Source organism: Rhineura floridana, chromosome 3 (assembly GCF_030035675.1).
Source record: "Rhineura floridana isolate rRhiFlo1 chromosome 3, rRhiFlo1.hap2, whole genome shotgun sequence".
NCBI classification, from domain to species: Eukaryota; Metazoa; Chordata; class Lepidosauria; order Squamata; family Rhineuridae; genus Rhineura; species Rhineura floridana.
In genome coordinates this window covers 12,170,291-12,198,182 of record NC_084482.1, presented here as the reverse complement: position 1 = coordinate 12,198,182, position 27,892 = coordinate 12,170,291, and the positions used below count along the sequence as shown (strand labels likewise).

Below are 27,892 nucleotides of genomic sequence, written 5' to 3'. Positions count from 1 at the left end.
GTAGCGAATGAAGCATGCACACTCTCATGATTTTGTCCTTCTGTTTCAGTTCAAACTAGTGATCACTCAAGTTCTTCTGGCCAACTTCTTCATTGCCCTACTTGTAGACAGAATCCTACAGTTCCTTCTGGGCAGCACAAAGCTCAAAGTGCCTTCCTGAGATGAATCCCTGGCCAAAATAAAGGACAAACAAGGAACTGGCCACTACCCAGCATTGCAGGAAGAATATTTATTCTTTTGACAGTGGACAGTCCTCTCTTATTCCAGTTTGGTACTGGCAGGTGACTTCCATATTGTGCCGTTTTGGAAACCACAACGAAGGCTAGGTGGGGAGGGGGAATGGTACACTAACTTTCATGTTTTCCAAACATGACAGCATCTGTTGACTTTTATACTAGTACCCCTACACTCCTCAAAAAGTGGTCATGGGATTTGGTAATTAAATGGCAATCAGTGCATTTTGAAATATGGCTGATGTTTTGTTTTTTGTGTCAAAGTCCTTTTCTATTGAGTCTTGAGGAAGGTGTCAAATCCTGTATCAGAGGGGACTGGCCTTGAAGTGGAACAAATCTTATCCTGATGCTGGAAGTCTTCTCACTGCATTGTCAGTTAAAATTTGTTTTGTATTTCTAGGAAAGTCATACTTCTTGTCTATATACTAGCTGTATATGCAGAAAAGCCATCAATATAGAAATAGTGTTACCCATAAAACAAGTCTGTTCTGTGCAAAGAAAATGAAACGCCTATGCTAGAAACAGTATACTGCACAGAAGTTTGACTTTGAATAACAGGCACTACCATATAGGAAAGTGTGTTAGCAGCTAAGAGGCAAGATTATATTTACAATCTTCAGGTATTATAGTAGTGCCCTAGGTAGCTCGTTCCTTTTTAAGAGTGCACCCATAGAGTTAACGGACAGTCCAGGTAAGAGCTTTGATAGCAAAAATGCACACGAAGAAGTTGCTGGTGCTACGAGATGCTGGGTGGGAGTCTGGCAGCTGCTGTTCTTTCTACTACAAAACCATAGTTGTACTGAAAGCAAAACAAAACAGCCTTTATGAAGAAGCAGCATCACATAGTTTGGTACAGTAGAGAGCATGCACCTGCTTTACATGCAGAACGTCCTCCACCAATTCCATCTTTAGTTAATGGGTTCCAGGTAGCATCATTTAGAAAGACTGATCCCTGTGCCTGAGAGGCACTGCCAGTCAGCACTGGGCGAAATGGGCTAATGGTCTCCCAACTTTTTCTAAGGCAGATTAATAAATACACTAACTAGTCTGCAATGTTACTTACCTCTTTCTCAATATCAGCAACAGATTTGATATGCAAGTTTTTAAAGAAAGAATAGGCCTAGAAAATAAAAAGCAAAAAAGAACAATGATTCTTACTTATCCCCATCATACTTTAATTTCCCAAAAAACTCTTCACATCAAAATCAATAGTGCCACAACTAAAAACTTTTCCTGAAGTGGATCCACCACCATTCTCTCTGGAAAACAAATTCTGATTAGCAACAGCTGCATCTAATTGAACTAGACACCTGTCAACTGGTAACCTCCACCCAACCTCCCTCAAAGGCAGCTAAGTAATTCTATGGCTAAAGGTAGATCTGCAATTCTGGTCTATGGATCTGATTGATTGATACTGACAGTACTCTTGGAATTGAGAAGAATTCTTACATTATTGCCGTTAGTGATGCTGCTCTCAAACTTGGGGTGCAGAGTGAAGGGGACTCCATCCATGGCTAAGAGGGAGAGAAAAGTTATTCAGATGGGCACTGTGGTGCATCCTTCCCTGGCTCTCCCTGTCAGGTTCCTACCTGCTCGTGGTTACTGCCTGTCTCTAGGCACCACCAGGGACTCCACCAGTCCGGACCGCACTCTCTTATGGTTTACCTATCCGCTCTAGCACAGATCTCAACAGGTCCCCCTGCTAGGCAACCACCAGTAACGTCCCAATACTAGTATTCCCAGAGACTCTGAATACTGGTATTGTTATTCTCTTCACCGCTGCCACCATTTGTTACAGTTCCCCTTCAGCCTTGGTCATTACCTTACCCTCCCTTCTGGTCTGTGAAACCCCAGCCAAGGATCAGGCCTTTGGTAAACCAAATTAAGTATTTATTAAAGATAACAAAGCTAACAAGATTAACAAGATTTCTTCTTAAGGCACATAAGCATATGGTTTTACTCAATACTAATCCGAACTCCACCTCCCTCCTGGTAAACAACTCTCTAAACCCCACCAAGCAATCCACTCTTTCTCTTCTCCCCTCCCAGATTCCACTCTCACTCTTCCTTTTATACATTCAGCCATTTTAAACACTCAGCCAATCATCTCGCATTCTACTGCCCATTCACTCCCCCTCTTTCACTCCACTTACCATGTATCTTCTAAAACAACAACACTTACCATATATACATTAATATAGGAACATCACATTTCCCCCCCCTTAAACAACGGCAGAGTATTATTCCTGTTCCAGGATTTATACGTCGCGTTAACAAATAAAAGTCTCTATGGGGAAAATGTCTTTCTTTGTTCCTCTGTCTGGTCACATCACTGCAGTCCCAGCCACTTGCCTGTAAAGTCCATCGGCCAGTACATTGTCCTTGCCTTTTATGAACTGGAAGTCCACTTGATAGTCCTGTAGGGCCCAGGACCACCTCTGCAGCATAGTGTTATGGTTTTTCATAGTCTGCAACCATAACAAGGCCCGATGATCCGTAGTCACTGTGAATCTTCGTCCCCACACGTATGGGCGCAACTTGTTCAGTCCCCACACGACCGCTAGGCACTCCTTCTGGACCGACGAATAGTTTTTCTCCCTCGGCGTCAGCTTGCGACTCAGGTACGCCACTGGATGTCTGGTGCCTTCTCTCTCCTGTAGCAAGACGACTCCCAGCGCGAGGTCCGACGCATCTGTAGCCACGATGAATGGTTTCTCATAGTCTGGTGCTATTAATATGGGTCCTTGGCACAAGGCTTGCTTCAGTAGATCAAAAGCCTTCTGACATTCATCCGTCCATACCACACGCTCAGAACACTTCTTCTTGGTCAATTCATGCAAGGGGGTTGCTATTTCCCCAAAATTTCTCACAAACTTCCTATAAAATCCAGCCACACCCAGAAATGCCCTTACTTGTTTTTTGGTTAAGGGGATCGGCCACGCTTGTATTGCCTCCACCTTGCTCCATAAGGGGGTGATTTTCCCACTCCCCACCTTATGTCCTAAATAGATTACTTCCTTTAGTCCAAACTGGCATTTCTTAGCTTTTATTGTGAGGCCTGCTTTTCTTAAGGCCTCCAATACTGTTGTCAGGTGTTGGACATGCTCAGGCACCGACTTGCTAAAAATGGCCATGTCATCAATATAGGCCACTGCAAAATCTGACATGCCTCGCAACACAGTATTGATTAGCCTCTGAAATGAACTTGGTGAGTTCCTTAGTCCCATGGGTAAGGTCACAAACTCATATAACCCATCTGGTGTACTGAAGGCAGTTTTGGCTCTGGATTGCTCGTCTAGTTCCATTTGCCAAAATCCTTTACAGAGATCTAGTGTAGAGATAATGGTTGCTGCCCCCAATAACTCTAACATAGCGTCTACCCTAGGCATAGGATACGCATCTGGGACAGTAATTTTATTGATTAGCCGATAATCAATGCAAAACCTTGTCGTTCCATCTTTTTTTGGAACCAGGACAATACTTGAGGCCCAGGGACTGATGGATTCCCTGATCACTCCTAATTCCAGCATCTCTTCCACCTCCTTTTTGATCTCATTCAAAACTTTCCCATTCACACGGTACGGAACAGATCTGATTGGGGCATGATCTCCAGTATCAATGGAATGTATAACTATACTGGTTCGGCCAGGTTTGTTGCTAAAGAGATTCCTATAGGTTTTCAAAACTCTCAGAATCTCCTCTTTTACTTCCTCCTTCACCTCCTCTGACCATTCCACTTGATCTACCCCTCCTTTGTCTTTGCTTTCCTGTACCAAATCTGGAAGTTCAGGCCCACTTCCCTCAGGGAATAAGGTAACTTGCAACACCTTTGCATCCCTGGTATGGTAAGGCTTTAACATATTTACATGAACCACTTTGCTTTTGTTTAATTGGTCTGTGGTGATTACATATGTCACTGTGTCAAGCCTTTCTCTGATGGTATATGGTCCTTCCCAGTTAGCCTGTAATTTGTCATGTTTCCTGGGTATGAACGCCATAACCATATCTCCCACATCATACACACGTTCTCTGGCTGTTCTGTCATACCAGTAACTTTGCTTCTCCTGTGCATGACTCAAATTCTCTTTCACTACTTCCATCATTGATGTTAATTTATTGCGGAATTCCAATACAAAATCTACTACAGAAGTTTTGTACTCTCCCAGAGTTCCTTCCCATGAATTTTTTAGCAGTTCCAAAGGTCCCCTCACTTTTCTAGTGAACATGAGTTCAAAAGGTGAGAAGCCTGTTGACTCCTGAGGGACTTCTCTGTATGCAAATAAGAAGCATCCCAACCGTTCATCCCAGTCTTGTGGGTGATCTTGAACATAGCTTCTGATCATGCCCTTCAAAACTCCATTGAATCTCTCAGTTAGCCCATTAGTGGCGGGATGGTAAGTAGTGGTCTTTAGATGTTTTAGACCACAACATTTCCGCATACATTGCATCACTTCTCCCATGAATACACTGCCTTGATCTGTCAGCACTTCATGAGGGAAACCCAGCCTCATAAAGATTTTTAATAAAGCCTCTGCCACTACAGGGGCTTCTACAGATCTCAGTGCTTCTGCGTCTGGGTACCTGGTGGCAAAATCCACCACCACCACTAGATATTTCTTGCCATGCCTTGTGGGTTTGGAGAAAGGGCCCACCAAATCTATTCCCACTCTATAAAAGGGTTGTCCAATTATAGGAAGGGGCTTTAAGGGTGCCTTGGTCTTTACTCCACTCTTTCCCACCTTTTGGCATATTCCACAAGATAGACAATGTTGTTTTACATCCTTGGAGATATTTGGCCAATAATAATGTGCAGCCAATCTCCTCTTGGTCTTTTTTATTCCAAGATGTCCTGCACATGGGACATCGTGGGCTACCTCTAGCAATCTGGTTCTGTATTTGCTAGGTACTATCAATTGCTTCACTGGTTCACATTCATCCTTTCTCTCAGCAGGCATCCACAGTCTATATAAAATCCCATTCTCACACACAACTTGATTCCTCAGTTTGTCAGTGAAAGGAATCTGTTGGGTCAGCGCTTGTTCCTTTATCTGCTTCAGACTTATATCTTTATGCAGCTCTTCCCTGAATTGCTCTGCTTCTTCCCCAGAGACCACTTGATACAGTTTGTCTTCTTCAGCAGGCCTGCTAGTGGTTGCTATGGTGACCTGAGGCTGGTTAACAGATTCCACCCTGTTGGTTTCAGCCCCCCTTAATATGGCTTCTTTTTCTCTGCCAATTTGCTGTCTGGTCACTACATATATTTTCCCCTGTGCCCCCATAACATCTCTTCCCAGTATTACTGGTTCTTGTTGCTGGGCATTAATACCAACTTTATATTGGCCCTTTCCGCCTCTCCATTCCATTTTCACTAGGGCCACAGGCAAACTCTCTGGCTGACCCCTCACTCCTTGGATAGTCACTGTTTCCTGAGGTAATATTTCTTCAGATTTTATTAAATCTGGCCTCAGTAACGTCTGAGCGGCACCAGTGTCAAGCAATGCCCAATAAGTTGCCCCTTGTACACTCACTTCCTCTCTCAGACTTGAATCCAGGTCTGTTACTTCTGTCCAGTTTATCTGGCAAAACTGAACCTTTTTCGCTGCTTCTAAAGCCTTGGGCTCTGTTTTCACTGCCCTTGTCTGAGCAGGATTACTAATGGGGTTGGCAACCTCACATTGAAAACGTAGGTGCCCCGGTCTACCACATTTGTAGCATAATTTCTCCTCACTTTTAGGGTACACAGATCCACTCTGGGGTGTCCTGTGCCCTTCAGATTTTAATGGAGGACTCACTCGCTGTGGTACCACATCCCTTCTGCCAGCACTATATGGTCTGGGTTTAAACTCTCTTGATGTTTTCCCCACCCAGCCAGTTCTATTGGAGGCGAAGTGATCCGCCATCTCTGCGGCCTCCTGCACAGATGTAGGGGAACGGTCTTTGACCAGGAGCCTTATTTCTGGTGGTAACTGATGGTATAATTGATCCAGTATCATGAGGCTTTTCACCTCTTCCACTGACTGAGCTTTGGCACTACTCATCCACTTTCCAAATATATCCATCAACTTTGCTCCCAGTTCCACAAAAGACCTCCCTGTCTGTATCTGGCAGTTTCTGAAAAGCTTTCTAAAATAATCAGGCCCCAGTCTGAATCTTTTAAACACTGCTTCTTTGAATTCAGCATAGGTGACAGGCCTGTCTGAGGGGAAATATTGGTATATCTCAGCCAATTCCCCTTTAATCAGGTTTGATTAATACTGCATGTATTTATCTTCAGGTAGCCCCCACAACTGAGCTGCTTTTTCAAAGGTGCCGAGATAAATTTGAGGATCTTGACCAGGCTCATAGACAGCAAAGTCCTTTGGAGTAATTTTTATTTTTGCTCCATCTCTGTCTTTCCTTGTCTCCTCAGAGTGAAATTTCTCTCTATCAAATTTTAACTTTTCTACTTGTAATTCAGCATCCAATGCTCGTTGCTTCTCCCTCTGCTCAAACCCCAATCTCATTCTCTCAATTTCCAACTCCCTCTGTTTTTCCTTCTCTGCACCTTCCATCCTCAATCTCTCAGCTTCCATCTTCAATCTCTCAGCTTCCAACTCCCTCTGCTTGTCTTTTTCCTCAGTCTCCCATCTTAACTTCTCTCTCAAGTACTCTATATAAGCGGGATTGCTTAAATATCCTTCTGGGGTCTCTTCCCTGACAGGTTGTTTTTGCTGGGCAGTAGCAAATCCTATAAGTGCTACCCTCAATTCATCCTCGTGAGGTAAATTGAATGTTATGCACTTCTCCACCAGCTCCTCTCTTTTCATTTTTATGTATTCAGCCATGGTGTTTGAGTTCACTCACTCTTTGCCACACACTCTTTGCCAGTCACTCTCACAAGAAATCTTGTTTTGTTATTTCTGTTTGCCACACCACTGTTCTGGATTCTCTAGTATTCGTATCTGGATTCTCTGTTGTTCGTATCCCACCGCTACTGACACCACGTGTGGTGCGTCCTTCCCTGGCTCTCCCTGTCAGGTTCCTACCTGCTCGTGGTTACTGCCTGTCTCTAGGCACCACCAGGGACTCCACCAGTCCGGACCGCACTCTCTTATGGTTTACCTATCTGCTCTAGCACAGATCTCAACAGATCCCCCTGCTAGGCAACCACCAGTAACGTCCCAATACTAGTATTCCCAGAGACTCTGAATACTGGTATTGTTATTCTCTTCACCGCTGCCACCATTTGTTACAGTTCCCCTTCAGCCTTGGTCATTACCTTACCCTCCCTTCTGGTCTGTGAAACCCCAGCCAAGGATCAGGCCTTTGGTAAACCAAATTAAGTATTTAATTAAAGATAACAAAGCTAACAAGATTAACAAGATTTCTTCTTAAGGCACATAAGCATATGGTTTTAATACTAATCCGAACTCCACCTTCCTCCTGGTAAACAACTCTCTAAACCCCACCAAGCAATCCACTCTTTCTCTTCTCCCCTCCCAGATTCCACTCTCACTCTTCCTTTTATACATTCAGCCATTTTTAAACACTCAGCCAATCATCTCGCATTCTACTGCCCATTCACTCCCCCTCTTTCACTCCACTTACCATGTATCTTCTAAAACAACAACACTTACCATATATACATTAATATAGGAACATCACAGGCACATACAGATTTTTTAGGTAAAAAGGAAAAGAAAACTTTTACCACGCCCTTCTTTATATAGCACTGCTGTTCTGCTGTTTTCCTATGAAACCAAGGGCTGCCCAAAGGTTTGTAGAAAAGGTGATGGAATGAGACAGTACTGAGAGTATTTTAAAAGTACAATCTTTGCTCAGAAGCAAAGTAGTATGAGAAGTATCAAGGAAAAAGCAACACACACAAAACTAACATAACCAACTTTTATTCCCTCAACTCCTAGAATTTTGGATACCTACCTGAGATGCCATAGACGTTCGAACTTTCATAGATGGACTCATGTCGCTTAAGGGTAGCTTGCCTTTTAGGGCCAGATAGAGCCATGGGCTTTTCTGATGGAAGGTCTACACTGCAAGAATTAAATTGAGAAGTTTGATTTTAGCAAGATCTAATAGTGAATTACAAGCCATTTATGAGCGCCACACAATTTCTGCTGTCTGGTATGCAATCTGAATTACTCAGAATCCCTGCTCGCATGTTTTAAACTTAATGCAGACAGCAGATGGCTACACTTTTATTGTGGCAAGATTCACTCACACTGAGCATGACAGGATGTGCCCACAACCAGAGCTAAGGAGGAGATAATGGGTTTATCCTCAGTTATGCTAAGCCTTGGAGATACATGGAACTTCTTCAAAGAACAGCCTGTCATAATCAAGATTCTGCCCCTTGCCGTCGGGGAGGGCGGGGGTCATCAGCTCCGGCTGGCTAGCACCACGAAAGGCTGTGTCTGCAGACGGCCCCGGTGTGTGAGAGAAACATAACTTTGCCTTAACTTGCGGGTGCCAGTCCAATCAGCTTCCACCTATCTATCTCAAATTCTCTTTACAGGTACTATAACATGCCTTTATGAAAACCATCAACTTTCTGAAATATGCAGATACAGTTAAAAATACAACACGGCAATTGCAGGAAGCTATGCAAAATAACTGAAAAATGGAACAATTGCCTTACTTAGTTTTTAAGGACAGAGACAGAGCACCCCCAGTTATTATTAGTCAATGTGTTAAGAGTGGGATGAGAAGCAAAGAATGGATCACAGCCCTGTCTCTACCAACATAAATCTGGGCACTATTTAAAAAGGAGTACTGCATTACATGGGTCACTGGTCTGACCAAGTCAGCTGCACAACATAGAGATAGAAGACACACTGACAAAGATTCTAGCTGTAATGGCAAGATGGGTAAATTAGGGTTTTCAGTTTAAATTCAGTTAATATCTAAAATGTGTCAGCAACTAGGCCTCTAATTCCAGATTTTCTTTTTAAATGAAGAAAAACCATTCAGTTTTTTAAAACATACATGGCCCTTATTATGGATCTAGTAAAGTCCTCATCTGCTGCCAGTGCTATGCAAACAGGGGAAAGGGCTTGTGGATTTAGGTTTATCCTTACCTGCATCAAAGCACCAGAAGCCTAATGGAGGCAGGGAGGTGCTATACTCTGCTCCACAGCCCACATTCATCCGGGGGACCCTGGCATGCAACAATTTGCCTCCCACAGACAGCAAAGCCAGAAACTGGCATGTGTGTGCAGAAAACTCAAACAGACTTAACCAATAGGTGATAGTGTGGCACGGCAATTTAGTGGATTTGTTTTTGTGAATGAAAGCTTAATCATCCAACCACTATTGGTGAACTACACTATTTGCAGACTGAGGGAAACCAGGTGAAAACAATTGACCTATGGATTGTTCTATAATTTTTACTTTATACTGGATAGAACACATACTAGTGAAGACTGGAAATCATGGTGGATTATAGAACATTTGCCTGACTTATTTCTGACAAACTTTGGACAGAATCTACAGTAATGTGCAAAACTTACCTCTGTGGTTCTAATGAAAGTCGTTTCATTTCTAGGCTCACATTCCGTGGCTTGGGAAGGGGTTTTGGTTTCAGAATATGCTCCTTTCTATACCAAAGTGCAAATCCACTCATTTCCCTAGATAGAAGGAATACTTTTAGAACAAAAACTAGTCTCCAAGAGCTACATGAGAACAACAAACAGAGATGAAAGTGCCTCACCCTATCCGCATGTAGTTTGGGACCACTTTGCTCTTGCTGCTCAGCAGGATGTCAGACACGGCTGTTTCTGCTGCACCCAACGGGATTAGCTGAACACATAGCCTCTTCTTCTTGGAGATGGAAGTTTCTGCAGCAGGAAGGCAGGAAGGGAAGATTGCATCCAAATGACATCAGAATAACATGAACCTTCATTAGATGGTATTACAAATCCAAGAAAAAAAGGTACTAGGCCCAGCTTTGTATTTTAGCAGAATTAGCGTGTACACAGCACCACAAGCTAGTAGAAGAAAATGAGTATGGGTACAAGCTTTATACAAAAGCCCAGAACAACCAGGTTAGTCTATAGAACCTGGTCTGTGTCCACTTCCATGTCAAAGCTAAACCAATACATCTGTGTGCACCTGACACTCTTAAGTGGCAAATCTACTGACCACTTTCAAGACTTTTGTATGGGAGGCTTTTCTCTAAAACTTGGGAATTCCAACTCACTTTTTAAAGTAGATTTCTAGACCTCACAAGATAAGTTGGAATATGTAATAATACAAACTGACACTGGTGCCTTGGTGTCCCAAGAATTTCTTGCTCCAGGCTGTTCTAAACGCATATTTTCAACTAGTCAAATTTGTACACCTTGTGCAAAAAGGACCACAGAGCCAGTCATTGTAAAATGTTTGCAGCACAACTCCTCAATGGGCTGCACAGGAAGCCGCTGTAGAAAGAACATCCCTTGATCAATGAAGGCAAAAATATTAATGACAACAAGTGATGTTCACAACTACTTTCCCACAGCCAGGAAAAGCTTCAGTCACAGCTCGATTTTATTAGAAGACCACTGATTACCTAAACAAGATATTTCCATGTTTAATGTTCTCACAGTCAGGACAAGAGCCAAACATCCAAGGGTAACTGTCAGGTCCAGGATGAGACTGAGGAACCAGACCAGTGGGTGAAAGCAATTCAGTTTTTATTAGAGTGACATCCACACAAACGCTGCACCTTCTCATAAAGCGCCACTGACTTACAGATCCTGCGACATGGAAAGATAGTTGACAGAGCGAAGTGCACTTTCCCGCCCAATTCTTAAGTAGTACCCAAACGGGCGCGAAGCCTTTCACGCCGCCTCAATCCACCCTCAGGGGCCACCTGTCTCCCCCTCCCCCTTTCTTGTCTCTTCACTCGTCGTTGAGTACGCGGTGAGGGGGGAAGCGCCGGCCCCTCCCCTTCTGAAGATTCCGACTCCGGTATGGGCGTAAGGGGAGGTCCGGGCAGAGGGGGAGGCGTGTGAACTTTCAAGGTTGGCTCCGAGACTCTGGCGCTCCCAGGATCTCCATTGCTGGGCAACCCTATCTCTGGACATTCCTCTCCTTCTCCTTCGCTCAAGTCTGACAGGGGGCTCCCCTCCCCCTCGTCTTCTGACTCTAAATCCCCGGGACCCCAATTCCGCATCCCGACATCATCCCCTCTTCCAGGCTGAGCCCCCCCCCCTAACTGGCTTGGGACGGTGGGGAAATAACTCATGAAACCGTTTCACTAACTCTGGAGCGTGCACATCAACTTCATTTTCCCAACTCCTATCTGCAGACCCGTACCCTTTCCAATGGATCAAATACTGCAATTTCTTGCGTCTTATTCGGGAGTCCAAGATGTCCTCAACTTCGTACTCCGTCTGCTCATTTACCCTGATTGGAGCCCCTGGAGGTTCCACTGGCCGCAACTCACTGGGGGGGGCTGCTTTGGTGAGCAGAGATCGATGAAACACAGGGTGTACTTTGAATGAATCAGGTAACTTCAGCCGGTACGCCACCGGATTAATTTGAGTCTCTATTTCAAAAGGCCCCACCCTCTTATCTTGCAGTTTTCTGCATTTGCCTGGCATTGGGAGGAATCGAGTGGACAACCATACCTGGTCTCCTGCTTGAAGGGGGGGGCCTTCTCTCCGGTGTAAATCGGCAACTCGCTTGTACTCCGTCTTGGCTTTGTCCAGTTGTTGTTTCAGGGTCTGTTGGATGGCTTGTAACTCCTGTAGAAATTCTTCAGCGGCGGGCACCAACACTCCCTCCGAACTGCTAGGAAAGGCTTTAGGATGAAATCCATAATTTGCGAAGAACGGGGTTTGCCGAGTGCTGGAGTGTAAGGCGTTGTTGTAGGCAAACTCTGCAAAATGTAAATACGAAGTCCAGTCAGTTTGTTGGTAAGAAACGTAACAGCGTAAATATTTCTCCAAAACGGCATTCAAGCGTTCCGTCTGACCGTCTGTCTGGGGGTGATGGGCAGACGAGAGTTTTAACTCCGTCTGCAGCTGCTTCCAGAGCGCCCTCCAAAACTTAGCCGTAAACTGAGTCCCTCGGTCCGAGACTACACTGTTGGGCAATCCATGCAACCGGTAAACCTCCTTGATGAATAATTTGGCCGTTTCTTTCGCTTCTCAGGGCCCCCGGCAAGGGAGAAAATGTGCCATCTTGGTAAGTAGATCTACCACGACTAGAACGGCAGTCATCCCTTGTGACTTTGGTAGATCAGTTATAAAGTCCATGGAAAGGTCCTTCCAAGGCTCACTGGGGACCTTTAACGGTTGTAACAGCCCTGCCGGTTTTCCCGTTTGATGTTTAGCTCGCATACAAACCGAACAGGATTTCACATAGTCCTCAACGTCCCAGCGCATCTTCGGCCACCAAAAGTCTTTAGCTATATTCTGAATGGTTTTGTAAATCCCGAAGTGTCCTGCAGTGACAGAGTCATGGCACTGGCATAGAATTTTAAGTCTTAAGTCTCCCTCTGGCACGACCCTGGCCGTTTTAAACCACAACAACCCATCTCGCCAGTAGAAATTCACCTCTGAGTCTGGATCCTGCCCTGCCTCGTGAATGTACTGCTGCATGCCCGTCCCTTCCCGTTGCGCTCTTTTGAGCTCTTCCTCCCATGAAGGTTGGCATGATCCTAGTGTTAATTTCTCCAGCGGGATCACGTACTGTGGCTGGTCCTGGGGCTCACTCTCCTTAAATTGCGGCTGCCTGGACAAGGCGTCGGCTCTCTGATTCTTGGCTTGGGCGTGATACGTAATCCTGAAGTTGAACCTGGCGAAGAACTGGGACCATCTGATCTGCCTCTGGTTCAGCTTCCTGGCCATTTGCAGACTTTCCAGGTTCTTGTGGTCGGAACGCACTTCAATTTGATGGGAGGCTCCCTCCAAATACTGCCTCCAGTTCTCGAAAGAGTCCTTAATGGCCAGTAACTCCTTCTCCCAGACCGTGTAGTTCTTCTCTGCAGGCTTTAACTTTCTAGAGAAGTATGCGCAGGGGTACAACTCCTTTCCCTCGGATCTCCTTGTAGCAAAAACCCCCCGATGGCAAAGTCCGAGGCATCAGCTTCCACTATGAAGGGACGGTTCGGATCAGCGAAGCGCAAAATGGGTTCGGTAGCGAATTTCTCTTTTAACTCCTCAAAAGCCTTCGTAGCGTGCTCCGTCCATTGGAACTTTTTCTTTCCCCTTAAACAGTTGGTCAGGGGAGCCGTTAGTTTGGAAAACCCCGGGATGAATTTCCTGTAGAAGTTAGCAAACCCTAGAAACCGTTGCACATCCTTTTTCGTGACAGGTTGCCCCCAGTCCTTTATGCAACTCACTTTCCCTGGGTCCATCTCCACTCCTCCCGCTGAGATTCGATACCCCAGGAAGTCCAAAGACTCGAGGTCAAACACACATTTCTCCAACTTAGCATACAGGTGGTTTTCTCTCAGTCTCTTTAACACGGTTCTTACGTGTCGGTTGTGATCCTCTTGATTCTCCGAAAACACCAGGATATCATCTAAGTAACAGATTACATACGTGTCCAGTAAGTCTCTAAATACATCGTTCATGAATTTTTGGAAAATTCCTGGACTTCCCGAAAGCCCGAACGGCATGACAAGGTATTCAAATTGACCGTAACACGTGAGGAACCCCGTTTTCCATTCATGTCCCTCCTTCATTCTGATTAGATTGTAGGCTCCCCACAAGTCCAACTTCGTGAAAATCTTGGCTGAACGTAGCCGATCTAGCAACTCTGAGATTAAAGGCAGTGGGTAGCTGTTAGGGGTGGTGATCTGATTCAGTGCGCGGTAATCATTACACGGCCTGAGCTCCCCCCCCTTCTTCTTCACGAACAACAAAGGCGCCCCGGCCGGAGACTGTGACGGGCGAATGAATCCTCGCTTCAGGTTCTTTTCCAAGAACTCTTTCAGAGCCACCCTTTCAGTCTCTGTGAGCGAGTAAATCCTTCCCGATGGTATGCTGGCCCCTGGCACAAGATCGATCGTACAGTCGTAAGGACGGTGGGGGGGTAAGGTTTCCATTTCCTTTTCGTCAAACACATCTTGGAATTCCTCATACTTCGGAGGGAGCATCGCTGGCGTGCCCTCTTGTATGGCTCCCGCTAAGGTGTTCTTGATTCCTTCTGGTTGGCAGTTCTCCTGACAGTACTGAGATGTGAACCACAACACTGCCTCTTTCCAACTTATTTTAGGCTCGTGCATGGTGAGCCAGGGCATCCCCAGAATCACCTCAAAGCTTGAAAGATCTGACACGTACAGTGAGATGAGCTCTTCATGCCCGGGAATTTGAAGCTTCAATTCCTCCGTGGCTTGCGTTACCCCCCCTGACTTCAGGGGTCTCCTGTCAATGGTCTCCACGGAAAGGGGGGTGTCCAGTGTCCAGCTAGAGATGCCATAACGCTTGGCCAGCTTTGCGTCGATGAAGTTGGTGGAGGCTCCACTGTCGATTAAGGCAGTAGAGTTGAACATCACTCCTCTGGCAGTTGTAATCCGCACAGGTAGAACCAGCACTCCTTTGGAGGGAGGCTGGGTCATCGGGGGGCCTTTGTACAACGCTGCCCCCAGCCCACCGGCCTTCACGTGGACTGGGTGTTCTAGTTTTCCGACAGCTCCGTCTTCCCCTTCTTTAGCCCACAGTCTCTGGCCATATGACCCGGTTTGGAACAATAGAAACATAAGCGTTCTCGGCGGCGTCTCTCTTTCTCTTCTTCCGAGAGCCTTGGTCTGCCCCCCCCGCCCTTTGGTCGCGCTACCCGTCGTTCCCGACGTGGAGGGATTCTTGCTGCGAGGCGCCAAGGCAGAGTATCTAGGGGCCTCCTGTCTCTTCTCCAGGCGTCTCCCCTCCAGTCGGTGATCGATCTGCAGGCACAGCCGAATAAGTTCTGGCAGGTCGGTGGGGGGGGCGGTCCTGGCCAGTTCATCCAGGATCTCCGCGTTCAGTCCGCTCCGGTACATGAACATCAGGGCTGCCTCATTATAGCCAATCTCTTGGGATAAAATTTTAAACGCATTAGTATACTCGGAAACAGTTCCTTTTTCTTGTTTCAGAGCGCCTAGCTGCCGCGCTACAGTTTCCGCTCTTTGCGGGTCTTGAAACATCTCGGTCATTTCTTGTATGAATCCTCTGTACCTTCCTAGGAGAGCATCCTTTCTCACCAGATACGGAGTCACCCACTTTGCAGCTTCTCCCTCCAGGAGGCTGATCACGAATGCCACTTTAGCCCCATCACCCGGAAATTCTGCATTCCTGACATCCAAGTATAGTTCACATTGAGCCACGAAGGTTGCCAACTGATCACTTTGTCCCACATACTTTGGGGGTAATCCAATGGGCACCTTTACCGCAGCGGCTGGAGGGGCGGTTCGCATCCGATCGATCGTGGCTTTCAAGGCCTGATTATCCATTTTCAGCGCCTTGACTGCTGCCAGCAAGGATTGAACATCCGTCTGTAAATCAGCCACATTAGTCCTCAAGAGTCTCACTTCTTCCGTCTCAGAAGTGGGATTTGTTCCCCCCTCCGCTCCCTTTGACAACTTGTCCTCGTCCCGTGGAGAGAGCGTTGAGAGTGATTTAGGTGGCTCTGTCAAGCTGTCAGGTCCAGGATGAGACTGAGGAACCAGACCAGTGGGTGAAAGCAATTCAGTTTTTATTAGAGTGACATCCACACAAACGCTGCACCTTCTCATAAAGCGCCACTGACTTACAGATCCTGCGACATGGAAAGATAGTTGACAGAGCGAAGTGCACTTTCCCGCCCAACTCTTAAGTAGTACCCAAACAGGCACGAAGCCTTTCACTCTGCCTCAATCCACCCTCAGGGGCCACCTGTCTCCCCCTCCCCCTTTCTTGTCTCTTCACTCGTCATCAAGTACGCAGTGAGGGGGGAAGCGCCGGCCCCTCCCCTTCTGAAGATTCCGACTCCGGTATGGGCGTAAGGGGAGGTCCGGGCGGAGGGGGAGGCGTGTGAACTTTCAAGGTTGGCTCCGAGACTCTGGCACTCCCAGGATCTCCGTTGCTGGGCAACCCTATCTCTGGACATTCCTCTCCTTCTCCTTCGCTCAAGTCTGACAGGGGGCTTCCCTCCCCCTCGTCTTCTGACTCTAAATCCCCGGGACCCCAATTCCGCATCCCGACAGTAACTTTCCAACATCAGAAAATCAGGCAACTTTAGCTTTCTCTAATACAGAGCAGTGCTTGGCCTGTTACAGGATCCCTGAAACACCTGCTCATTGGTAAACATGTAGTAGTAATTTAATCTGCTACTGTGAATCATATCCAGATTGTTGCTGAGCGACTAGGTATTCATCATCATTCATCATTGGCGGGTAAGATCGTCTTCCAAGATAAGATCTTTAACAGTGGGTCCGTAAGTGATTCTGGAGGCCAATTCTGGATCCACACATCCTCCCACAGTGAGGACATAGGTTTCCAGATGGAAGATGGTCACGATGAGGATTTGTTTGACGTGCCTTCCGCTTAGCTCGTTTGTCCCGTTTGCCCTGTATTCGTGCTTCTTCAAAGTCTACAGTACCTTTGATAATAGCCGACCTCCATTTGGGATGTTCATGGGCTAAGACTTCCCAGTTCTCAATGTTCATGTTAAATTTTTTTAGATTCATTTTAAGAACCTCTTTTGCTGTCCACCGATATTCCGTTTTCCATCCTTAAGTTGGGAATAAAGTAGCTGCTTTGAAAGATGGTGATCAGGCATTGAAACAACATGGCCGGTCCAGCGAAGTTGATGTTGAAGGATCATTGTTTCAACACTGGTAGTCTTTGCTTCTTCCAAAATGCTATTAGTCCATTTGTCTTCCCAAGTAATTTGCAGAATTTTCCGGAGGCAGCGTTGGTGGAATCTTTCAAGAAATTGGTAGTGACGTTTATAAATGGTCCATGTTTCATAGGCATACAGTAAGGTTGGTAGTACAATGGCTTTGTAAATAAGCATTTTGGTCTCCCTGAGAATATCGCGATCCTCAAACACTCTATGCTTCATTCGGGAGAATGCGGCACTCGCAGAGCTCAGACGATGTTGAATTTCAGCATCGATGTCAGCTTTTACAGAGAGATGGCTGCCGAGATAGGGGAAGTGATCAATGGTCTCCAGGATCACACCACTAAGCTGGATTGATGGTGCTACAGAGGGACTTGTTCACACCTGTTGATGAAGCACTTTGGATTTTTTTAATATTGAGAGCCCAAGCTTTCCATATGTGTCTGCAAAGACATTTAGGATAGTTTGAAGATCTTTCTCTGAATGTGCGGAGACTACATTATCATTGGCATATTGAAGTTCTACGACAGAGGTTGACATTACCTTACTTATTGCTTTCAGCCTACTGAGATTAAAAAGCTTTCCATCTGTTCGATATATGATTTCCACACCATTAGGAAGGTACTGGGTCTCAGTCAATCAGATGTTTTCAGTTATTACACAAAGAACAACTTCAGTCCTTAGACCTAACTTGGCCTTATCACCAACGTGCTGTGTAATATCGCTTCCTCACTATAAATTAAGGGAATTACTCAGTTATCTCGTTTACAAATATGAACATTCTTCACCGGTTTATCCCTGCCTATATTTATCCCCTACTTCCCCTGTGTCTTTTTAGATTCTAAGTCTCTTGGGATAGAGATCTGACAAATCTGTTCTTGCTAAAGCACTGCATGCACAGATGGCACTAAATAATTTGTTAGGTATAAGCACTGAACAAACTGCCTAGGAATGTTATAGAACCTTCTGCCTTGGCAGAAAGGATCAATATATTTAAGGGATGATTCAGGAATAGAAAGCTGCTTAGAGGTTTGTCTGATTAAGCAATATATATAAATATTGTTAAGTAAACAAAATTATATTGATGCAAGTAGTTTGAGATTTTAGCAGGTGTATCAAAGCAAAGTTGAACTAGCTTGCACAGCTCTATCTTGTTCCAGTCAAAATGCAGAACAGTGAAAAAGGGAGTTGATCCTCCTGTGTAAACTTCACCAGTGCACAGAAGCAAAAAGAAATCCTCAAAAATGGTTTCACTATACCTCAGTCAATAAAAACATGGAGGCGGCACAAAGTTCCACCATGCCACAATGACTTGTTGGGGGTGGGAGTGGCAGAGAGAATGACTGTAGTCACATGTACTTCGTAAGGAGGACCACCTTCTCTTTGGGAACACAGCTTTCTACCATTAAAGCAAAAGTAACAGGTAAAGTTGCATCACCTTTACAGCAAGTTCCAAGTCTATAATTATCTCCAGAGAAATCCTGTAATGTCTGTGTTACATTCATGTTATGTTTGCATGCTGTGGTCTAGGTTGCGGTCTGCACTCTTACAACAGCATCCAGGGTTACAACTGGGCAAAACAAAATTTCAGTAATATGTCAAAGGGTTATGAACTAACCCTACAGGTTAGTTGTTGCAGTTCCATATGGTGCTGGGCCAAAAGCTTCAGGTTATGAACAAGCATGCCAATGGGAGTTGTTTTTAAGTGGGTTTCTGCTGAAGAGCTGTTACTATAAACAGATTTTTTTTAAAAAAATGCCCAATGAACAGGCAGACTTACTTGGATCCAAAAATTCTTTAACATAAGAGTATCCAGAAGGCAGTGGTGATTTCTCACTCAAGATTATGGCGTCATGTAGTACATCTCCTGTGGGGTTCTGAAAAGAAGCAGAATTCATAAATTCCACTGGCACCGAGTTACTTGCACACAGCCTGTCTCAGCCATCCTGGCATCGTCCTTACCTCACTGTTGATAGCAGAAGTAAAGCATAGGTAGTAACCAGATTTCTGTGCAAATCCCTTCCCAAAGTTAGCAGGGGCTCCTTCCACAGTGGTTGTAATCTAGGGACAACAGGAGAGAGAGGAACATTTATGAAGCAAGAGGGAAAAGAACTGTCCTGTTCAGTTCACAGAAAAATACACCATATCAGGCCAATGGTCCATCTAGCTCAATATTATCTACACGGACTGGCAGTGGCTCTCCAAGGTTTCAGACAGGTCTTTCCCAATTTTACCTGGAGAAGCAGCACACCCTTACACACTATGCCATCAGACAGGTCTAAGGCCACTGGTGGCTACCCCTTTATCTCCCAGGAAGATCATCACCACAAAAGGGAGACCAAACTAACGTCACTCATTGGTCAAAAAAGGAGCAGTTTCAGGGAGCTTACTTCCCCCTCCTTACCAGAAAGACCACTTATGAGAACTCTGTGGGTTGTATTCAAGGGTAGTCCTACTTAGAGGAGACCCAGTGAAATTAATGGACCAAAGTTAGCTATGTTTATTCATTTCAACGGGTCTACTCTGAGTAGGACTAATATTGGATACAAACACTTTAAGTAAAAAACTAGTGCCTGTTTCCTTTTTTCCTCCCAGTCCCTTTTCCTTTAATGCCATGCTTTACAGACTGTGCACTTGAGGACTCTAGGAGGCTTTTTTTGGTTGAAGAGAGGCAAAAAAACAACAACTTTAAATCCAGGATGGAGAACCTCCAGTCCTACGGCCAATATTGGCCCACCAAGGGTTCTAATGTGGCCCACAAGTTCATTTTTTAAAACCATGGTCACCTGTCAATCAGATGACATTGGCTGATGGGCAGAGTTCAATTCTGCTCAGTTCAGCTGTGTACGCCAGTTCTCTGCAGAAAGCAAGATTTAACCCTCTGCTGATCATCTGATGGGGAGGTTCCTGCTCAGTTCAGCTGCAGGTATGAGTTATCTGAAAGGAACTTCTGCCCGCAGCTTACGTCCTGCCCTTCAGTTGGATGGTCCTGTCCACCTGTCAAAGTTGTTCTGCAGGGTGGGGGGAGATGAACATCTGCCCTCCCCAGGCCAAAAAAGTTTTCCCCACCCCTGCTATAAATAAATAAATAAATAAATAAATAACCTGATCTTCAGACATTTTGCATGCAAAGAATATGCTCTGCCACTGCTTCAAATATTTTCAAAGACTAAGTTTAGAACAGATGGTTCTCATACAGAAAACCTCCAGTGAAGTTCGCCACTGAGAAGATAAGGGTTGCTTTGCTTGATAAAAAGTCACAGGAAGGAAGCAGATGTAAGATCCACCCCACATCCTAGGTGTTGGACTACGACCTGGGAGACCAGGGTTCAAATCCCCACATAGCCTTGAAGCTCGCTGGGTGACCTTGGGCCAGTCACTTCCTCTCAGCCTCATGAAAACCCTATTCACAGGGTCGCCATAAGTCGGAATTGACTTGAAGGCAGTACATTTACATTTTTTTTATCAATGAAAACTTAATAAAAATGTAAAATTAAAAAAACCACTCCACATTCTAAAGAAAATATTCCTCAGAAACACTCTCACAGAACAGGTGCTATTTATTAAACTGCACAATGACACAAGCAGGTGATGAAGCATGGAAACAGTGGAATGGGCAGGGCAGGAAGCAAACCAGCCAAAGGTCTCTTTTTTCATCTTTGGGCTAGTTAAGGACACAAGGAAGCAGTGAAGCAAGAAATGACTGAATGAGCAAACCAGGACACACTGTAGCCAAACCAGTTTCAAGTCAATGGGGTGAAACCTACATAGTGCAGGAATGCTCAAGGACACATATAGGATGGTGACTAACTGAAACCAAGACAGGGATCTGTCACCAAACTGGCACAACTGACCTACAAAATCATCAGTTTAACCTTGTGGTTACGTTCAACTTCTCTTTGTACTCAAGGTATTGCAATAGCCAGTAGGGAAGCAGAGGTGAGATAGTACTTTAGAAATACGCTACAAAGAGGAGTCACAATATTTGATAGTGGAGCCTCAGCATCCCTAAAATAGCAGATGACTTAATACTTCATTGACATAACATGGTATACTAAAGTTGCCATGTCTATAAGTATAGATTCCGGTGGCTGTGGTCCAGTCACACTGAGTGGATGCCCATTCAAGAGGTCTCTTCAGGTATGGACTTACTGAGATGCCCCCACCAAAATAATAATATTTAGCATTCACATAACATGTTCAAAGCACTTTGTATATATGATTATAAATAGTTCTCAGAACAGGCCACTATTATCATCCCATTTTACAGATTTATTTATTTATTATTTGATTTATATCCCGCCCTTCCTCCCAGCAGGAGCCCAGGGTGGCAAACAAAAGCACTAAAAACACTTTAAATCATAAAAATAGACTTTAAAATACATTAAAACAAAAAACATTTTAAATTTTTTTAAAGCTTTGAAGAGATCTTTTAAAAGGGTTAAAATCATACTGTTAAAAAAAGGTTTAAAAATATATTAAAAAGCAATTCCAACACAGATGCAGACTGGGATAAGGTCTCAATTTAAAAGGCTTGTTAAAAGAGGAAGATATTCAATAGGTGCTGCAAAGATAACAGTCTAATATTTAAGGGTAGGGAGTTCCACAGGGTAGGTGCCGCCACACTAAAGGTCCATTTCCTATATTGTGCAGAACAGACCTCCTGATAAGATGGTATCTGCAGGAGGCCCCCACTTGCAGAGTGCAGTGATTGACCGTGTATATAAGGGATAAGATGATCTTTCAGGTATCCTGGTCCCAAGCTGTATAGGGCTTTGTACACCAAAACTAGAACTTTGAACCTTGCCCGGTAGCAAATAGGCAGCCAGTGCAATTTTTTCAGCAGTGGAGTGACATGTTGGTGTTACCCTGTCCCAGTGAGCAGTCTCGCTGCTGCATTTTGCACCAGCTGCAGCTTCCGGACCAACCTCAAGGGTAGCCCCACATAGAGCGCATTACAGTAATCCAGCCTGGAGGTTATCAGTGCGTGGACAACAGTGGTCAAGCTATCCCCGTCCAGAAACGTCCGCAGCTGTCTCACCAGCTGAAGCTGGTAAAAGGCACTCCTAGCCACTGAGGTCACCTGGGCCTCTAGTGACAAAGATGGATCCAGGAGCACCCTCAGACTACAGACCTGCTCTTTCAGAAGCAGTATGACCCCATCCAAAGTAGGCAACTGACCAATTATCTGAACTCAGGAACCACCAACCCACAGTGCCTCCGTCTTTTATCAGTTTAATGGCCCTCATCCAACCCACCACCGAGTCCAGGCAGCGGGTCAAGGGCTTGCATGGCCTCTCCCGATTCAGATGTTACAGAGAAATAGAGCTGGGTATCGTCACCATACTACTGACACCTAGCCCCAAATCTGGGCTTCATATAGATGTTAAGCAGCATGGGGGACAAAATGGTACCCTGCGCCACCCCACAGCACAGCTGCCAAGGGGCAGAACAACAGTCACCCAATGCTTCTCTGAGAACAACCTTGGAGATAGGATTGGAACCACTGTAAAACAGTGCCTCCGATTCCCATTTCACGAAGTCGGCCAAGAAGGATACCATGGTCAATGGTATCAAAAGCCACTGAGAGATCAAGTAAGAGTAACAGGGTCACACTCCCCGTGTCCTTCTCCCAATAAAGGTCATCCATCAGGGCGACCAAGGCCAATTCAGTCCCATAACCAGGCCTGAACCCAGACTGGGATGGGTCAAGATAATCTCTTTCATCCAAGAGCACTTGCAAGTGCTGCGCCACAACCCTCTCAATCACCTTCCCTAAGAAGGGGGTATTTGCAACCGGTCAGTAGTTGTCAAAAACCAATGGGTCCGGGGTAGGCTTTTTCAGGAGCGGTCGGATCACGGCCCCTTTCAAGGTGGGAAAGCTGAGGGGATAATGGCTTACCTAAAATGACACTGCTGAGTTAATGGGTCACATTTGAATTGGGAACTTGGACAGCTAAATCTTAGCCACTATGCTAGAAGAAAGTGACTCCCAGTCTGTTTCTGTCTGTGAACAGAAGTTCCAAGTGGCCTGCCTCACAAGCATACAATAAAGAAAGGCAAGTTAAAGTATTTATGTATTTTAGAATTGGTAATAAACGCTCCTATATGGACACTGCCACATCTATACTCCTTACACTGCACGCACATAAATAACACAGACGTTTCAGATTGTTTACTGGAATGCATGGGGTTGCCCTTGTAAATGACTTGGAAACTTCAACTGGTCCAAAATGCAGCAACCAGATTACTGGCTGGGATTGCATTTAGAACTCATATAACTCCGGTTTTAAAACAGCTAAGCCAGTTGCCAGTGTGTTTCTCGACTGAAATCAAGGTGCTCACGTGAGTGTCCAAAGACCTAAATGATTTAGAACCCATATATCTGAAATGCCATCTTTTTCCCTACAGACCCTCTTGGGTGTTACAATCAGCACAGGGGGTCCTCCTGGTAGTTCCACCATCGTAGAACTTTGGGGTAGTAATGGCCTGTGAGAGGGCATTCTCCATGGCAGTCCCTAAGTTGTGGAATTCCCTCCCCATACAGGTGCACCTGGCACCATTATGTAGTTTCCATCATATGCTGAAGACCCTAGCCTTTGACATCTAATATACATATTTTTGGGACACACCCTCTTCTCTTGACTAATTTGTTTTAAACTGGTTTTAATAATTGTATTTTTAAATTGCTGTAACTCACCCTGGGACCTTCTAGGGTGGGTAAGAAATTGAACATATAAATAATCTCTTCTTATCAACCCCCTTTTTGTTGCGGGGGAAAGGTTGTCCAGATATTGTTTGTATAATATGAACAAGGGGACTCGCATTAGAGGTCTCTCGACCAAGTATAGGCCCCAGGTTTGAGTTATTATTATTAACATGTCACTACATCAAACAGTTTCCAATCATTCAGACTCTAATGAAGATGTAAGATGGTCTAAAAGGGAGTTTAGGGATAATTCACATCCATTAGTTCTGGGCATCTTCTGGAAGTAATGTAGAACATCTTTACTCAAGCTGGATTTCAACCAGCCAGGTAGGACAAGGTGAACATTTAATTACTGTCAGCTGAAACTGAAGTTAAATCAGTGAGTGATCTTGAACGTGTACCTCTGTTCTTTCAAACTGAAGAATGATGCAGAAAGGACGAAAGAACAGTCACACACAAAGTGACAGAGGCAGAGCTTAACTTATAAAACACAGAGGTGCAGGGAATAAAAAGTACACCCAGCTATCACACCTCATGCCCCAGAACCTTCTTCGTTCTAAGCCCCAATGCTTGAGAAGGCAGTTTGTAAATCACTTTCATTCTTAAGGAACTTTATTCTGCATATGCTCAGGGGCACTCTTCCTTATAGCTAACCTGGTACTGAAAAATGTATTTCTAAATCTGGAATTCTGCCCTCCCCATTCCCCCCACCTAATTTTTTCCTATTTTTTTTATTTACAAATATATTTGTATACTGCTATTTCATTTTTTTTAATCAAAGCAGTTTACAACAAATAAAAAACTTTACAATAAAAACCATTAAAATACAGTAAACATAAAGGTCAATTATTGAAAAGACATCTTAACTGCCTGCATAAGCTTGGCAGAACGTAAAAGTTTTCAGCAGGCGTTGAAAGGTTAAAAACCAAATGCGCCTGCTGAATCTCTGTTGGCAAAGCATTTCAGAGAACTGGGCCAATGACACTGAAGGCTCCATTTCATTCGTGAGCCTTGCCAACTCTGGGGATGACCCACACTGCTCCTGCCAATGATCTCAGTAATTAAGCTGGGATATAAAGGTTCAGGTGGTTCCTACAATGTTCAGGGTTTTGTACATTAATACAAGGACCTTGAACCTGGCTCAGTAGTGAATGGGCAGCCAGTGCAGATGTTTTAAGAGTGTGTCACATGTTGTCAGCCATGTGCCCCATCAGCAGTTTGGCCGCCACATTTGCACCAGCTGGAGCTTCCGAACCAGGGCCAAGGGCTGCCCCACACAGAGCACATTGCAGTAATCGAGCCTCAAGGTTACCAATGCATGGACTACAGAGGTCAGGCTATCCCTGTTCAGGAATGGCCGTAGCTGACCAACCATGCAAAGCTGGTAAAAGGCACTCCTTGACAGAGGATACATGGGTCTCCAGTAACAAAGATGACTCCAGGAGTACCCCTAGGCTACAGACCTGGTCCTTCAGGGTGCGTGACCCCATCCACAACAGGTAACCTGTATATCTCCCACACATGAGAACCACCTACCCAAAGAGCCTTTCGTCTTCCTAAGATTCAAGCATGCAGATGACACCATACTACTAGCAGAAACCAGTAATGATTTGAAACGAATGCTGATGAAAGTTAAAGAGGAAAGCACAAAAGCAGGACTACAGCTCATCGTCAAGAAGACTAACGTAATGACAACAGAAGATTTATGTAAATTTAAGGTTGAAAATGAGGACATTGAACTTGTCAAGGATTATCAATACCTTGGTACAATCATTAACCAAAATGGAGACAATAGTCAAGAAATCAGAAGAAGGCTAGGACTGGGGAGGGAAGCTGTAAGAGAACTAGAAAAGGTCCTCAAATGTAAAGATGTATAACTGAACACTAAAGTCAGGATCATTCAGACCATGGTATTCCCAATCTCTATGTATGGGTGTGAAAGTTGGACAGTGAAAAAAGTGGATAAGAGAAAAATCAACTCATTTGAAATGTGGTGTTGGAGGAAAGCTTTGCACATACCATCAACTGCAAAAAAAGACAAATAATTGGGTGTTAGAGCAAATTAAACCAGAACTATCATTAGAAGCTAAAATGATGAAACTGAGGTTATCATACTTTGGACACATCATGAGAAGACAAGATTCACTAGAAGAGACAATAATGCTGTGAAAAAAGAAAGGAGTAGAAAAAGAGGAAGGCCAAACAAGAGATGGATTGATTCCATCAAGGAAGCCACAGACCTGAACTTAAAAGATCTGAACAGGGTGGTTTGTAACAGATGCTATTGGAGGTCGCTGATTCATAGGGTCGTCATAAGTCGTAATCGACTTGAAAGCACACAACAATAACAATTACTGGCCCTCATCCAGTCCACTACAGCATCCAGGCACCTATCCAGAGCCTAAATAATTTGTTACCGATCCCTCCCCCGCCCCCTGAACTTTTAGGCTGGTTACTAGCCTGATTCTCCCGTCTCTCAGTGGAAGTAAAGGGAGTTTCATATTCTCATTCTCTTTCCAATTTGGGCTTAAACCCCATTTAGGAAACAACAACATGCATTTGTCTGTTTTAAAAAGGGAGGTGACGGAGGCTGCGACATCATGGGGGAGGAGAGAAAGGACGGTGAGATCGGCCAGGAGAGCAGGAACCAAACTCGCTTGGATTAGATTTAGCCAACCTCCCGCCCACTCTCTTAGAGTGAAACTGTCACTACTGCTACGTGAGTCTCTCTCGCCCGTCCTTGTAAGGGAGAAGGTGGAGGGTGGTCTCGCTCAGAGGCGGGGCTCCGCCAGGGAAGGGAGACCAGTTTGTTCTCTCACCGGAGTCCAGCCAGCGGGTGCCACGTTGGCGGCGGAGGTCCAGCCCAGCCCGGTGAGCGGAGCGGCCATGGCGCCTCCTTCTCTGTTCTCGCTCCCTGCGAAGGCGTTAAAAGTAAAGTGTGCGCGCGGAAACTCTGGCTGCTCCCGCTGAAAGCAACAGTTGACACCCCTCCTCCTCCTCCTCCTCCGCGAAAGGAAGCGGCGTCGCTGAGCTGTGACTTGACTCTCTCGGCCCCGCCTTTTTAAAAAGAAGACGTTAGACTCCTTGGCTATTCGCTCACAATGGGTCTCCTCCGATTGGATGTCCCCGCGCAACCAATGAGAAGTTCGTTCTCAGCCGTCCGGAAAAACGCGCAGGCGCTCTGAGATTGGGTTCTTTTACTTTTTTTGGGTTATTTTAAAATGAGGGGGAAGATTTAAAGTTATCCCCGTGGTACATATCAAAAGAAAAAAGGCACCCCTGTTGTTGATCATTCAGGAAGAACTTCAAGAAAATAGAACCGGCTAATTCCTTCGTTAGGACCAAACAAAATGTCACTGGCTTGCTGTTTTGTAACATTTTGGTTGATCATAAGAAAAGTATTGACCAGCTGTGGATTTTAAAGTTTTATCTTTGGATAACTTTATTTCTTTAGAATAGTAGAGAAAACAATCTATTTTTCTCTTAATAGTTGTACTTTAAATATAAAGTAAAATTCTTGTGATTTTTTAAACAGACATAAATATAAGCCATTTGAACATTCAGTGCAGAATTCGACTGTCAACATTTTAATCAACAAAAAACCACCCCAGTGTACTTCGTAGTTGTAGCCTTGATTACATACACAATTACTGCAGGGTGGCCACTTGCACATCACACACAAAACAAAGAGACAGTAAAGGACAAAACTAATGTTCATATATAGATGCAATTTTAGAAATAATTACTATAATATAAATAGAAATGCAATACATTTCACCATAGTGGTGGGAAGATTGTATGCCTGCTCATTCTGCAACCCAAGAACTGTGGATGGGCAACTTCAAGGCCCCTCTCATATTTCTTCATCTCTAACTGGACATGGAACTAGACAGCCCTTTAAACAGAGCTGGCCTTTCTCAAGTAGGGCACATGCACGAGTGTAGATATCACGACACAGTGAGACACGGTGAGACCAGAGTTCAATTTCGGAGCTCCCCTCGTAATTCTCGTCTCCGCTTTTATTTTACCTCCGCTTGGAGGCGTGGATTATTTTCTCTCCATAAACAGCCTATGACCTTTAACTATTGTATAACATCACGTACATACATAGTACAACAGCATTATCTACGTGGCAATATGCAGGCAGTTATTTAACCACTAC

The 27,892-nt window shown here is 44.8% G+C and overlaps 2 protein-coding genes across 2 annotated transcripts in view; one reads left to right on the top strand and one right to left on the bottom strand.

Annotated features, from left to right (window-relative positions):
* ATP13A1 (ATPase 13A1) overlaps nucleotides 1-466 on the top strand; it is a 55,404-nt gene extending 54,938 nt beyond the window's left edge. The window contains exon 26 of the mRNA XM_061614480.1: nucleotides 50-466. Coding sequence (XP_061470464.1) covers nucleotides 50-160 — 111 coding nt within the window. The 3' untranslated portion in view covers nucleotides 161-466. The remainder of the gene's footprint in view (nucleotides 1-49) is intronic.
* MVB12A (multivesicular body subunit 12A) lies at nucleotides 196-26,808 on the bottom strand. The gene is made up of 9 exons (XM_061614481.1): nucleotides 26,550-26,808; nucleotides 18,984-19,082; nucleotides 18,802-18,898; nucleotides 9,940-10,066; nucleotides 9,740-9,856; nucleotides 8,154-8,263; nucleotides 1,683-1,747; nucleotides 1,297-1,353; nucleotides 196-1,032 (listed from the first exon to the last, which is right to left on the bottom strand). The coding sequence occupies exons 1-9, from the start codon at nucleotides 26,616-26,618 to the stop codon at nucleotides 970-972; spliced, it is 804 nt and encodes a 267-aa protein (XP_061470465.1). The 5' UTR covers nucleotides 26,619-26,808; the 3' UTR covers nucleotides 196-969.
* Nucleotides 26,809-27,892: the final 1,084 nt, after the last annotated feature.